This window comes from Salmo salar, chromosome ssa05 (assembly GCF_905237065.1).
Source record: "Salmo salar chromosome ssa05, Ssal_v3.1, whole genome shotgun sequence".
Lineage (NCBI taxonomy): Eukaryota > Metazoa > Chordata > Actinopteri > Salmoniformes > Salmonidae > Salmo > Salmo salar.
Genome location: NC_059446.1, coordinates 64,355,689 through 64,370,784, shown reverse-complemented (window position 1 = coordinate 64,370,784; position 15,096 = coordinate 64,355,689). Strand labels below are relative to the sequence as shown.

General features: G+C 45.1%; 1 protein-coding gene across 9 annotated transcripts in view; it reads right to left on the bottom strand.

Moving 5' to 3' along the window:
- Nucleotides 1-230: 230 nt before the first annotated feature.
- LOC100194674 (oxidation resistance protein 1) overlaps nt 231-15,096 on the bottom strand; it is a 158,580-nt gene continuing 143,714 nt past the window's right edge. For 7 of the 9 annotated variants that reach the window (XM_045718572.1, XM_045718573.1, XM_045718571.1 and 4 more), the window contains 8 exons: nt 14,649-14,808; nt 10,759-10,924; nt 5,890-5,970; nt 3,852-3,977; nt 3,085-3,237; nt 2,755-2,850; nt 2,362-2,435; nt 231-2,114 (listed from right to left, as the gene is read on the bottom strand). In XM_045718572.1, the coding sequence (XP_045574528.1) occupies nt 1,979-2,114; nt 2,362-2,435; nt 2,755-2,850; nt 3,085-3,237; nt 3,852-3,977; nt 5,890-5,970; nt 10,759-10,924; nt 14,649-14,808 (992 nt within the window). In that variant the 3' untranslated portion in view covers nt 231-1,978. Of the gene's footprint in view, nt 2,115-2,361; nt 2,436-2,754; nt 2,851-3,084; nt 3,238-3,851; nt 3,978-5,889; nt 5,971-8,476; nt 8,819-10,758; nt 10,925-14,648; nt 14,809-15,096 lie in introns of those variants that run through there. The other 2 variants (XM_045718576.1, XM_014201318.2) reach the window with 2 other exon arrangements.

The window sequence follows — 15,096 nt, the reverse complement described above, 5'->3', positions numbered from 1 at the left end:
AATAAATAAGCCATTATGGAGTTAAATATCTTCCTTTGGAGACTGATGTATTATCTTTACAATCGACCCACTTTTTTTAATTAAACTAGATTAATGTTACTGAGGTGATGACCAATAGTCCTGAAAAGCACTAATACAAATGTCCACTAGGTGGCACTCAATATACAATCAAAAAGTTAAAGCAAATGCTGGAAGGAGGGGATTGAAAGCAATACAAACCCAGACAAGTCCCAGGTTACAACAATTTTATTGTTATTTATTAATTTATACATCAATAATACATTGTGTTCCTGTAAAATAATTAGGAGGACTTATCCATGTTATTCTTTGTGACTCCACAGACACAAATACTGGTGTGGAAGACCAGAAAGGGGAAGGAAAGCTGCTGTGAAGTTTAATTGTACATATTTTCTCTTAGTCCACAGTCTTAACAGTCAGTCTACCAACTAATGAAGACTCACCACTCAACAGAACTTGTGAGGAGAGTTAAATTCTTCTTTGACATTCAGCCTCCTCACTCCCGGACAACAACACTCCCCTTCAGTTACACAGAGCATTAGTTTAGCTTTACCCTTAGTATTATAGCAGCAAGCTTTCTACTAACAGTTAACATGTGTATGATTCTAAACAAAAAGTACTGTACAGCTACTAGAAGTCTAAGACCCTGGTTTATAACGCTTTTAGACCGGATTCAAGTGCTAGAAGCAACCCACCAATCATATATGTATTTCTATATAGGAACAAATCTACTATTTAAACATTAATTTACAGGGTAATATACATTATATTTGTAACAGCTGAAACATCAGCACAAAAAGATCACTGTCACACAACAGCAACATATATAATATATTTATATATAATCATATATATAAATAATATACAATTGTCATATGCATGTAAAACAGTTAACCACGTCTCAGGCTTTTCAAATTATACCCAGAAAAGCAATTGTGGATCAAGACATAAAGCTTTACAAGTCCTCTCTGATAAAGAGCCACAGACAGGCGAGGAAAAGCGCCAACCTGGATTATTTGAGGTCACATGACAGTAATTTGCATATTCCACAAATCTATTGCAACACATTACCGTCTACGAACAGTACACACGACTCCTGAGGGGCGCCGGTGGTATCTGAACTCACACGTAGTACACCCACTGAACAGAACATTATTAGCACGACGATGGGTAATATTCTGATTCTAGCTATGTGCTGTGATGGTGTTTGCTATGATGGTGAACAATAGGAGGACTACAATACACAACACTCTATACGGAGTTCTTGCCTCAGAAGTAAACCAAAGATGTTAAATACCCTCCACCCCCAATAGTGTCATCATCATCCTCACATCCTGCTGAGATTCTTCCTTCAGTTTTTCAACACCAATCAGAACCACGTTAGGTTCAACCGTCTCTGAGATCAAAGGAATGCATGTTGTTCATTTTATTACTGGATCTCTCCACTAAAGGCCTGTACCACCATATATAGTAACATCCTACTGACTGACTTCAACCAAGTTCTGAGGGGCGGGGTTCCTTGAGTGTCTCAAAAATTCTGATAATCTGGACTACGGCAGTTTCTCTCTCAATCCCAAACCTGAGCCGACATCATCTCCTGCTGAGGCCAGAGAGAGCGATCTGATTGCTCCTCCTTGGTTCTGCAACAAGGCATCCCTACGGTCTCTAACAAACCCACACATCCCCTGATGCCTCACAGTACAGTACAGGACAGTACACCTCCTCAAAGACGCTGCACACAGCTGTAACAAGATACACACAAGGTCATTCACAAAGAAAAGCTCTGTTATAACTGCAGTATTAACGTATGAACGCACAACACACATCCTTTAGCTGGCTCCGTCCCGGGAGCCCCAGACAGTGGGTTGGAGCAGGGTGGTGATGTGCAGTTAGGTTTGAGACAACATTGCCATTGTAGGGATGTTAAGTCCTTCTCTTTTTTTCCCCGTGGTGGGTTTTGTTATTCAAAAGCCCAGATCTCAATGTCCTGTATATAGAAATCCTCCTTCTTGGAGAGCATGGGGTTGCCAAAGGTTTTACAGGAGTGACTCCTGCCGTGGTACAGGTCTCCATCCAACCACAGGCCAAACTCACCACTGAAACACATCAAGACAAACACATCACAGCATCTTCAGAGACTCAATCCAGACAGCAAGAACATCACATGCATGCTGCGAGTCTGTTCTGACAAACTTAAGACGACGGGCGCCATTTTACTCTTCAGAACGCACCTAGCAGTGACTGTGCAATGTAGACTAACCATAACATCTTAACTGACGACACAGTTTCAAAGTTTATTGCTAGATAAAGCTTTTACATTAAAACAAAATAGCAGGTACGTACCTTCCACCACCAAAAGCTAAGGAGTCCATATCTCCTTTCATGAAGAACATGTTATCACCTGTCCATTTGTACACCTGTCAACACAGAACAGAGCACGTCACCATCTGTGTAGATATATCATTACAAACCCTCATGCCTTCTTACATAAGCTCCTCATTGTCAAGAGAATACGAGGCATACTGATAACAATATGATGCCTCGTTCATTTAATCAGGAAAACAACTGATTAGTTCTCCTCTCAGGAAAATGCTTATCGATGTGCGTGTTAATTGCTAGGACCAGAGCAGGGTTGGATGAGTTTACAATGGACGTTAGGAGGAGTAAAAGTGACTGGACCACACTGGCCATTTCAGAATAAGGGTCACCAATCAGAGAGGTCAGAGGTCAGCCTACCTCAAACTCTGGACAGAAGGTGAAGAGGAAAGTCTCTCCCGTGCCGTAGAATCCCTCGCTGATTTTGAAGGGTTCGGACGCCAACGCACCAAACACCTGCAGCAACGCAACCAACCAGAACACACCGGGTCAGGAAACAGACAGTACGGAACCATGGTAATCTATTACCGCTCAAAGGCCCAATCCTAACTTCAGATGAGCGTGCTTGTCTCACACTTATGCATAAACTACACATTGATGTTAATGGAGGATATATATACATTTGAGTTACGTGCACAGATCTGGACTTTGGATTCAGGCCTAATAGAGAAGTGTTGTTGTCCCACTCACCCCACCATCACTGTCCCTGATGACCAACAGCACGGGGGTGTCCTGCCCCTGCATGGCCCGGTACAGGCTCTTGATGCTCATGCCATGCTTGGTGGTGCCATAGGCCAAGGTCCAGGGGTACCCAATGGTACGGGGAGGGAGGTTCTTGGCCAGCTGGAGAAAAGAGACAGACGCCAGGGGGGAATAAACAGAAATGAAAGAGAGAAAGGCCACAGACATCAATGGTCCATTACAGCTGCAGTGACCTTTTCTCACAGCTGGTTGTTAGAGAGTAACTGAGCTCCACACCCCCAGAACACAACGGTCTCAGGAGAACAGGTTAAGTGTCGACCACAGAGAGACCTACAATAAGAGCATAGCAGGCTAGTCACACACATTACTAAGGCTCCTTCCTTCATTGCATGTCCTAACGAGAATCCATTTTCCCCAACAGCTATAGGCCTACATGCAAATATGCCTTTTTCCTGAAGACTTACCCCAACTCACCCATGTTAAAACCCTAACAGACCTTATCTGAAAACTCCAACCATCCCAGTATCGTAATTCATAGAGATGATCTGATTCAGGTACTATACCATCAGCCTTGTAATGATGAGGCTCAAGACCCTGCTGTCACTAAACAGATAGCTCCTCAGGGAGGGCCAGCACTGCTCTGGCTGAAGGCCTGTGGTTCAAGGTCAACCATGACGTTGCTTTAGGAAGTAGCCCATTGACAATCAATGGGCATGGATCAAGCCATTGTGCCCGTCAGCAGTGTGAGTTATTACCTTCTCTATCTGCTGCGCCTCCAGCAGCTCGCTAGGTTCACTGAGGTTGGGTCTGAAGGTCTCAGGCTCCAGCTCCGTCTTGATAGAGGTGGCATGCTTAGAGTTCACCTCCTCCTTGGTGGTGATCTGAAAACACACAGACAACAATCAGACAGGCGCTCAGGAGGGGTGGGTGGGGGTCTAACTAGTAAAGGGGTGTCTATCGCTTTAGGTTATGTCCCAAATGGCATCATATCCCCTACATAGTGCACTACTCTGCCCTGGTCAAAAGTGGTGCACTTTATAGTGAATAGGGTGCCATTTGGGACAGAGCTAGACTGGGATGAACACTGTGCTAGATGTTTTCTATGGGCTAATAAACCGAACACTGTGCTAGATGTTTTCTATGGGCTAATAAACCGAACACTGTGCTAGATGTTTTCTATGGGCTAATAAACCGAACACTGTGCTAGATGTTTTCTATAGGCTAATAAACCGAACACTGTGCTAGATGTTTTCTATAGGCTAATAAACCGAACACTGTGCTAGATGTTTTCTATAGGCTAATAAACCGAACACTGTGCTAGATGTTTTCTATAGGCTAATAAACCGATACCACATGACTTACTAGGAGTGGGGGTGTGTCATATGATTTCTAAGCAGGTGGTTTTAAAGATATGAATAAAGTCTCATATCAGCAGAGGAAGGATTATTTACAGGCTAATATGAGCCACAGGAAACACAAATATACAAGATAGGCCTATTAAGTAGGCCTAACAAATTAACTTAGCTTTGAAAATCATCAATTTGGGAGCAATGGGTTTAGGGAGAACATAAGACTTTATGTCAGTAACACATTAAAAAGGTAAGGAGCCAACCTTGGCTTATGAGAGCCTAAATGGCTCATAAAAACATGTGGGCTTCTCCAGAATTGTAATAACACTTGGAAATGTGCATTACATCCATATACAGTGGGCAAATCAGGAGGCTAAATTGTACAACGTCCGAGTCTGGATATTTCTATACTTAGCACAATAGGAATGTTGGCTGGAGAAAATGCAAAACACAGTAAATAATGAGTGGTCCAGAAGGCCTATTTGTGATTGAGCTGGACACACAGTGTTGGACTGTTTGAGTTCCGACGGGGGTTGTTTATCTTTCTCCATAACAGACCTGATTGTAGAGAGCCTAGCCACTGGTGGCCTGACCGTGATCATGTTACAGTCCTGTTGAACTACCTGCATTGTCCTTCGCAAACAATCCTGCACCCACTTAATGGATTGAATCGAATCCCACTTCCACCCACCCACCATCCCCGTCTACCTCCCTCCCTTCCCCTCTCCTCTCCCTCCAATAGAAAGCAGAGGTGGATGGAAAGCAGCAGTTCCTCACTACCCAGATGTGGATTGATGAACACAGTTTGTGAGGAGTCACTCAGAAGTGGAGGAACACAAATTCCACATTTGATTGACAGAGTCGAGAAACCTCAGGAAAATTCCCCTCCCTCAACAGAGATGGGCTACAACATATTGTATTATGATTCATATTCTTTGTCTCTATGACAGCCTTGGGACTAGGCTACCTAATTAGCTATGGCTAATAATAAACAGTAATGAGGCGTTCTTAAAACTAACCACAGCAGTGGTCAGTGAGGAGCTGTGAGAAGTGGATATGCAGGGCATTATGGGAACTTCATGGAGGCATAAATTACCCTCCTCCCTTTCTCAACCAGGTATTAGTTGCTGGTTGCACAAAACGCTTCAAATTATCCCCATAGCGGTTCTTTGGACAGTTGCTACACGAAGCTGCAGCATCATGGTGCCGGCCCATCCCAGGGCCCTGGTCAAGGTTAGCCCAGGTAGGACAACTGGGTGAGAGGCAAGAGGTCAGAAACACACTAAGGAGCTAACAGAGCCTGGCAGGGGCTAATCTAAAAATGGCACCTTATTCCCTACATAATAGTGGCCAAACGTAGTGCACTACATAAGGAATAGGGCACCATTTGGGACGTAGTCTAGAAAAAGGGAATGGAGAGCTGGAGCTTTGCTGAGTGGGGCACCTGAAGCCGCTTGCAGAGAGATTTCAGATCTTCACTGTTTAGCGCATCGATCCGGCGGTGGTACTCAGTCAGTGACACTACCTGGGGGGCGGAGACAGGAAGAGGAAGTGTAACTCAGCTGCTGGCGATGGAGGAAAAAGGATGAGCACAGCAGAGGGAGGGGAGAGAGTACATTTGAAGGTGGGGAGACCTGACATCACTGTCTATATTTATACATCTACCGGTATGTGATATTCAGGTCTCCATTAAATAGGCTTGGTTTAAAATCTAATATTTGAACAAGAGGTGGTTGATATGAACCAATAGACTAGTGTTTTGCATGGTTGTGTAATCTAAATCAACACCACTAGTGGATGTTAGGACCAGCCAGAGGGACGAGAGGCAGACAAGCCATTCTGACACAGGCAGAACAAAAACAAGTTAAACCACAGAAGCCACACAAGGACATTCTTCTGATAATCTTAATCAATTGAGAGGATCCGTTGGACTGTAGGTGATACGACACCAGTGCACCGTAAAGCACTTACCAGCCTGTTAGTGTACAGACATGTTGAATCTGTTGCACAATACCGTGCAAGTCAAATTGAATCACCCATTTGGTATAGCAGGACAAGAGCACAGAGGAACGCCAAGAATTCTGATGTAACGATTTAATTAGCCACGTCCAGAAAGCATATCAAAACACATCCTGTCAGTATGTGTACTAACCCATGGAGAACAAGTCCCAGACAGCCTCGCTTGACCTGCTGAGCAGAGATTATTTACTGCCCCCCAATAAGGGAGTAGTATGGGGGGGGAAATCAATAGTTACATATCGCAATATTATTCTGGGCAATATTGGTACTTTGACTCCAAGTATCAGGGGCAGGGGGGTCTAAGTAGCTTTAGCTAGTGCTAGTTGGCTGTGCCTGTGCCAAAACTCCCAATATTTTTCATCCTATAGCTTGTTCTGCACCTTTTTAAATAGTGAGCCAACATGTTTTCAGCTATTCTATTTACATGACTGATCAAAACTCCTTTTCTAATGCTCTCCTCTCTCTGCAGCTGACATATAGTGGGCAATATGCAGAATTGTGAGAATCGCAATACATATCCCACGTATGGTGATAATATCGTATCGTGAAGTCCTGGGCAATTCCCAGCCCTAGTGCTGCTTTTCATCATCATTAATAATAATAATAATAATAATAATAATAATAATAACAACAACAACACGCTGAAGCAAACATCTCTGCCAGACAGAGTGCATGGAAGCTAGCACACACAGGAATCCCCCTTCAAAATAGCCTATCAGCAGTTCTGAGTCTAACAATAGCTACAAGTTCCACCTCCACAATAACATCTTAAAGCCAGACTTCTACTTCAGAAGGTAGCTAAGCCCCTTGAGGCCCGACTCTTCAAGGGGATGTAACCATGAATCAGCACAAAGTGCGATCATATGAAATAGCATAACAAACCCATTCAAGGGGTGCACTACTCCCAGTACAGTAGGCCTACTTAAATGGTTTCTATAGACACGAGCAGGGCTGTGGGTGGGTGGCCCTCAGGGACCGGAGCTGTGTACCCCTGCAAATGAAGCCTATCCATAAATATGTTACGATACTGCATGTCAAAAACTAGAACAATTATGAAATTGTCTGAATCTACTATAGAATTAGGCTATACATGAATTGCTGCCATAAACTAGGTAAAAGTTAGTTGAGTCAGGTTGGATTGGGCAAACTTGGGTCAAGCAGAAATAAGTTACCTTGAAACACCTCTTTAGTCACATTAATCATGGTGTAAATAACGTTTTCCCAAACGAGCTGCCACATTACAGTTCTCAATAATGCAAAGAAAAGGGTAAACTACAGTGTTCATTAAATATTTATTTGGAGCCTAACTTTAGCTGACACTAAAGTGCAGTCTATTTAGAAAAGCCAAGTCAGGCCAGTTTGCTGCAGTCCCCATCTTCTGTGTTTAGGAGGAAGGTCTCAGGCTGGCCAACGACCATAGCCTGAGTGCCAGTCTGTTTGTGCTTGACAATGAAAAATGGAGTTTGCAAGAGCACAAAGATCTGAGACCAGGCTACAATATTTAAGCTATTCTCTGCTTCCCTTCCTCCAAAATAACAACTTACATGAAGGTCATTCTTTCCAAAACAGACATTGCATCAGCCCATCCAACTAACGGTATAGATATAATATCTCACCATTACAGAGAAGCCGATCACTGTAAATGAAATGGAAATTGTAGAACTGTAAGCTATACACAGTGTATTGATACAATGTCGCAAGTTAGCTACGATGTTATTAGTTACTATCGTTACATACAATGTAGCACGATGTTCACAAACTGTTCTGTTCACTAAAAAAAACGGAACCTCAACTTTCCAAAACAAGAACCAAAGAAAAGGAGTGATACAAAGCGACAACATCAAGTGCTGTCTTTTTAGACTCATCAAATATGTCAGTGGCTATTTTGATTTCAGTCAGTCACTGGGCAAGCCGTTTGCATTTTGCTAGCAAGCTAGCCATCCAGTAATGTAGCTTGCAGGCTAACAACAACAAAACACGCGTAGCTAAAACACGGACTGTTATATACATACATAAGTGTACTTAGGGGTCAGCGGCGTTTCTTCCTTCACCCTTCTAGAGAACATTTCTTTCTTTCGGGGTGAGGTTGAGCTCGACAGTCACATTCCAGATTCTTGAAGTAATTCCAATCTCCACAAGTCGATGTTGAACCAGACACCGGACGGGCGGGGAATCTACTAGCTAACTAAAATAGAAACATTTTAGAAGGGTCTTCGATGTTTGTGTGACACCCGCAAGAGCCAGTGGCAATGCAGGACAGGAGCAAAGCCAGCTCCTTATTTGCTCAAAGGCAGAGGGCACTTCCTATTTGCATACTTCACTAGAGCAATTTAAAGATACAATACCAGTACATTTTTTAAAATGTTTCATGAGGTACTGTAGGGAGATCAAATGCACTTCTCGTGTAACATCACTGTAACAATAAAAAGCTTGGTGGATCACCTTTGAGTAGTTTGGGCACACGTCAAACGTTAATCCTTGAAGTGGCTTGAATTGTCTACCTGCCATATTTCATGACATACAATACACAAAGCACAGTAGACCTATTGATCAATGACCAAATAAAGTATAATAAAAGGCTAACAGCATTATAGTTATTACAGACAAATAATCTAAGTGTTGTTTAAAATCCATGTTTACCTTAAAGGGTCAACATAAGAGGCAACTATTTACTTATTCAAATCACTGGATCATGTAGCCTCTTCAGGACCAGGCCCAAACAAATCAGCCCACTTTGTTTCCTACACCATTCATTTACATTAAAATTTAAATCCCAGCCACAGCTTGCGTATCAATTTCTGTATGCAATGAATCTATCCTCTCCCCATTATACCTCAAGCACGTGCAGCCAGCCGACCTATTGGACAGACTTTGAGCAGCCATGTCCATCCACTGGACGTTTTCCCATTCCTCTACATTCACACCAGAATAATGCATTAACAGTCCTTAATTTGTGCTTTAAAAATCTTGCTTCTTAAATCCTAAAACCCTACTTCCACATTTGAGGAGAAATGAAAATCCCATAAAGCCACTATTAAGGATAGGGCAGAGAATGAGCGAACTGAACACAACTATGTATATTACGGTCACAAGAATGCCCACACATGTTTTAAAGAATTCACTATGTGCCTTCCCGGCCTTGAACCAACCAGCTTTTCACAACGGGAACCATTCCATCCATCTGTCTACAACTGCGGAACACCCCAGTCAGTCAGGTCATCCAGCACAACTATAGTTTGGGATGACTGACGACAACAGAGATATTAATGCATGCCATATACACTGCATTAATAACGTGGACAACTGACTTGGAACAAAATGATTTCACAATCATGCAAAACATTGTGGTTGTTGTAATCTGAGTGAAGATTGCGCATTTCCGACCAAAGGAAATATTATTCACACAAATTACACAATAAACATAACTATAACACATCAAGCAAACACTTGGACAGATTGATCAAAACAAGGTAATCATAAATGACAGTGTAATAATTTGAACACACAAATAACCTTAAGGAGCATAGATAATGATGACGGCAGAATAACAATGCAAATACATTCCATTTAACACTACACACAGTCATATCACTACAAAAGAAATCACTTGACTGAATGAAAGCATATAACAAATAGGACATATATGGACTACAACAGAGGCTGGATGAGAAGGTAAATATACAGAGTGTACCAAACATTAGGAACACCTGGTCTTTCCATGACATAGACTGACCAGGTGAATCCAGGTGAAAGCTATGATCCCTTATTGACGTCACTTCAATCAGTGTAGATGAAGGGGAGGAGACAGGTTAAAGAAGGTATTTTAAGCCTTGAGACAATTGAGACATGGATTGTGTATGTGTGCCATTCAGAGGGTGAATGGGAAAGACAAAAGATTTAAGCGTCTGTGAATGGGGTGTGGTAGTAGGTGTCAGGCGCACCAGTTTGAGTGTCAAGAACTGCAACGCTGCTGGGTTTTTCACACTCAACAGTATCCCGTGTGTATCAATAATTGTCCACCACACAAAGGACATCTAGTCAACTTGAGTCAACATGGGCCAGCATCCCTGTGCAACGCTTTCAACACCTTGTAAAGTACATACCCCCAAGGAATTGAAGCTGTTCTGAGGGCAAAAGAGGGTGCAACTCAATATTAGGAAGGTGTTCCTATTGTTTTGTACACTCATTGTATTGTAACTACTACACATACCACTGTACAGCAACATCCAGCCATGTAAGAAACAACACAGAGTGTAGAATGTAGTGTGGAACACCTCAGTTCTCTAGTCCTTACCTCCCACTCTTTGTTGTTGATATCCGTGAGGGGTTCGTCTTCTCTTGTCTCGAACCCTGAAGGCTTCTTGACCACCATGAACCCTGGCTCGTGGCCGATGCCCTTCACCCCCTCCCCATACATGTCTGGGGTCCATTGGACGAAGAACACATACAGGTGCTCGGACCTGGGAGGGGAGAGAGACAGAAACACAGACAGTCACGCCCTGATCTGTTTCACCAGTCTTTGTGATTGCCTCCACCCTCCTCGAGGTGTCGCCCATCTTCCCCATTATCCCCTGTCTATTTATACCTGTGTTCTGTGTTTGTCTGTTGCCAGTTCGTTTTGTTCCTCAAACCTACCAGCGTTTTTCCCCTTGCTCCTGTCTTGTCTATATTCCGGTTCTGTAGTTTTCCCGGTTTTGTCCTTCTGCTTGCCCTGACCCTGACTGCTGTCCTATACCTTTGCCCTCTACTCTGGATTACCAACCTCTGCCTGCCCTGACCCTGAGCCTGCCTGCCATCCTGTACCTTTGCCCCACTACTCTAGATTACCGACCTCTGCCTGACCTGAGCCTGCCTGCCGTCCTGTACATTTGCCATTTCCCGTGTTCGAATTAATAAACTTCTGGTCCTTTGACACCGTCTGCACCTGGGTCTTACCTTCAACCGTGATAGTACGAACTGGCCATGACTGACCCAGCAGACTCGGACCAGCCGCGCAAAGCCATCGCCTCCCAAGGAGCTGTCATTGGAAGGCACGAGGAGTTGCTTCGTGGTCTGATGGAAGGGTTCCAGGCCGTGGCCGAACGTCACGACCAAGCATTGGTCTACTAGGCAGCCTACCACAACGGTAACCTCCCAGCCCCTTAGTAACCTGGCTGGTAGCAGCGCCGTCACTTCGGTTCCCCGGCAACCCCGCTTACCTCCCCTGGAGTGCTTCGATGGAGAGTCGGGCACTTGTCGGGCGTTTCTCACTCAGTGTTCCCTCGTCATGGAGCTGCAGCCTTCCTCCTTTCCCTCTGACTGCTCTAAGATAGCGTACCTCATTACGCTGATGTCCGGGACGGCCCTCGCTTGGGCTATGGCCGTTTGGGAACAACAGTCGGCCGTATGCTTCAGTCTGGAGGGATTCGTGGTGGAGGTGAAAAAGGTTTGAGGCTCCGTGGTCCGGGAGAGAGGCTGCCTGGAAGTTACTCCAGCTTCGGTCGGACTCTCTCAGTGCGGCAGGCTATGCGGTGGAGTTCCGCGCGCTAGCAGCGGATGGTACCTGGTACCCGGAAGCGCTGTTTGACATGTTCCTGCATGGATTATCTGGGAGTAGGTAAAGGATGAGCTTGCAGCCCGAGAACTACCGCCGGATCTCGACTCACTCATCGCTTTAACCATCCGGATCGATGGTCGGCTGTGGGAACGTAGGAGGGAGAAGAGGTCCGATTGTGGTCCCAATCCCTCACTCAAGGATCCCACCTTGCATCTAATGAACTCCGGAAGTCCCCGGCGTCTACGTCCCCGAGAGGATCCGAGCTTACCCGAGTCCCTCCAAGAGCCTCCGGAGATAGCCAATTCACCTCTTCCCGAGCCGATGGAGCTCGGCAGGGCTAGGCTGTCTCCAGCCGAACCCGTAAGCAGACTTGACGCCCAGAGTTGTCTGTATTGCAGAACTGTCGGTCATTATGTGTCTACCTGCCCCTTCAAGAGACCTAGCTCATTCGTTGGAGTGAGTACTCTGGTGGGTCTTAAAGACAGTTTTTCGTCTCCCCTTACTCGGCCCCCTCTCCGTGCCATCCTGCAGTGGGGCGGCCAGTCCAACTCTCTCCAGGTACTTATCAACTCGGGGGCCGATGTGAGTCTCATGGACGTTACCCTGGCGTCCGAGCTGGGCATCCCCACTCAACCCCTCTCCATTCACATGGGTGTTAGAGTGCTGGACGGGCGGGTCACCCACCAGACCACCCCCGTCAACCTACGAGTGTCGGGGAACCACAGCGAGACGATCCAATTGCTGCTAATTGAGTCTCCGCAGGTTTCCGTGGTATTGGGATTCTCTAGGCTCCAGCGACACAATCCCTCTGTTGACTGGTCTACTGGTGCCATCGTTGGCTGGAGTCCGTTCTGCCACACTCATTGCCTGAAGTCAGCTCTGCATGCCCCGGAACGTCTTCCTGGGGGCCTGGAATTTGCCCCGGACTTCTCCGCCAGCTCTGTGAAGTCCTTGGACCTCTGGGAGGGGTTCAGTAAGGCCCGGGCCACTTCGCTTCCGCAGTCTGGACCGGTGTCCAAGAAGGTCAAGCCAGATGCGCTGGCACGCCGCTATAGCCTTGCAGCTACACCCCCAGAAGCCGAGACCTTTCCCCCATGCTCCAAGATCATTAGCCCCTCTGCTGTTCGTCCTCTGTTTCCCCGTACCCTCCGTATACTTCCTACCTTTCCTATGTTTAGAATAAACCCATGTCTCACAGCCCTTTGTCTCCTGTTTCCTGTCTCCTGTGGCCGTCTCTAAATGGCATGAGACTGTTATGCCACTCTGCTGTCTTGTGTCTCTATGTATCAGGCTCTATATGGTATTTTTCCCCACTGCCTGGAACTCTCCCACCATTGTCAGGATACTTTACACACATCTTCTAGGTCGCCACTCAACTAGGTCATCCAGCAGGCATAGTCAGTCTGCCAGTGTGTGTGTGTGCATGCACGTGTGTTTGTGTGTACGAAAGTGTGTGTGTACGTGAGTATGTGTAAGTGTGCGCATCTGTGCACGGATGTGTGTGTGTGTGTGTGTGTGTGTGTGTGTATAAAGGCACAGTGCTATCCTTGGGAACAGAGCCAGCAGTGTAACAGGGCAGCATTACAGGAGACATTCTGAGATAAACACATTCCAACCACCCTACAATGGCACATGGCCATGGTGATGGTGACGGTGGTGTGACTGTGTCTGTGACCAGAGACAATACTGGTGGCCTGTCTGCCTGCTTCAAATGAGATTAACATGTGAGACTGAAAGGTGTGTGCTGTGCTGGTCAACACAAGCCTACTGGCTACTGGGAATGAAAACAGCTGAAGGGCAGTTTCCAAAGTCAAAGAATGGCTGGTCAAACATCTTATCGGATTCATAACTTTCTGCCCTCTCTCTCTCCAGGACTGGAGACAAAGGCAGCACTGTGCTTGGACCCAACATTGATAATGAGGCTGTGGCAAATTCATTGCAACAAAGTGACTTTTCAGCATTAACTAATTGAATTAAGCTGTTGAAGCAATTTGGAATCATTCACTAGAAAAACATATTTTACAGCTTTTGATGAAGATACATATTTCCTTGTACTGGGTGTTGTTTGAAAGGCCTAAATGATACATTCATTATGAATACTGCTGACATTGCTGGGCAACATCCCAGAGGAGTCGAAATTGACAGATCTCATTACGGTTAATACCAATTAACATAAAAGGGCAAAAACAGTTCATTTGTGCTATTGTGGACAGAAATGTCATCCAAAGCACACTGAGATACTGCACAAAATGTATATAACTGGATTGCTTTTCACAGCCTGGTCCACTTTTCACACAGGGAAAAAAGTGGTTAGTTGTGTTTCCTTTGTGAAAAATACATGTATTCTATTCTATAGATATTTGTGTATGTCTGTGTGTGTGTGTGTGTGTGTGTGACAGTGTGTGTCTGCAGAGTGGGTGAATAAATAAATTATCTAGCTGTCTGGTCTAGTGGCAGCATAGTAAGATGGGCTTGGCACTGGGAAGACAATGGGGCTGCACTACAGTGATTCTGCAAACCTTGGCGCAGCAGTGTGGTGCACACACACACACACACACACACACACACACACACACACACACACACACACACACACACACACACACACACACACACACACACACACACACACACACACACACACACACCTCTCCTGCGGCACAGCGAACCAGTACTCATGTTTCCTGTCCCTCTGAGCGTACTGCTGCATGGAGGCGCTGGCGTTGGACACAAATGTCTTCTTCATGGGCTGGCCCACCCGCAGACACAGGAACTTGTGGGACCGCTTCCTTCGCCGCTCCATGGACACTGTAGGGCCACATGACAAACAGGAAATCACATGATAATGAATTGTTATCTTATCCATCTTAACAGTTACAGGGCCAAAGCAGATACCAATCTGATTTTAATCTTTCAGAATATGTTTCAATTTAGTGACTGACCAAATGTAGGCCTACTCCTGGTTTAAAACCTATCCTCTTATTATCTAGTAGTCCCTCACCACACCACTGGACCTAATCCATCTGTAAATAAGAAAGCATTTTAGATCTATTTGATAACAGGGTCTTTATTTAGATTTTTTTTATTTCACCTTTA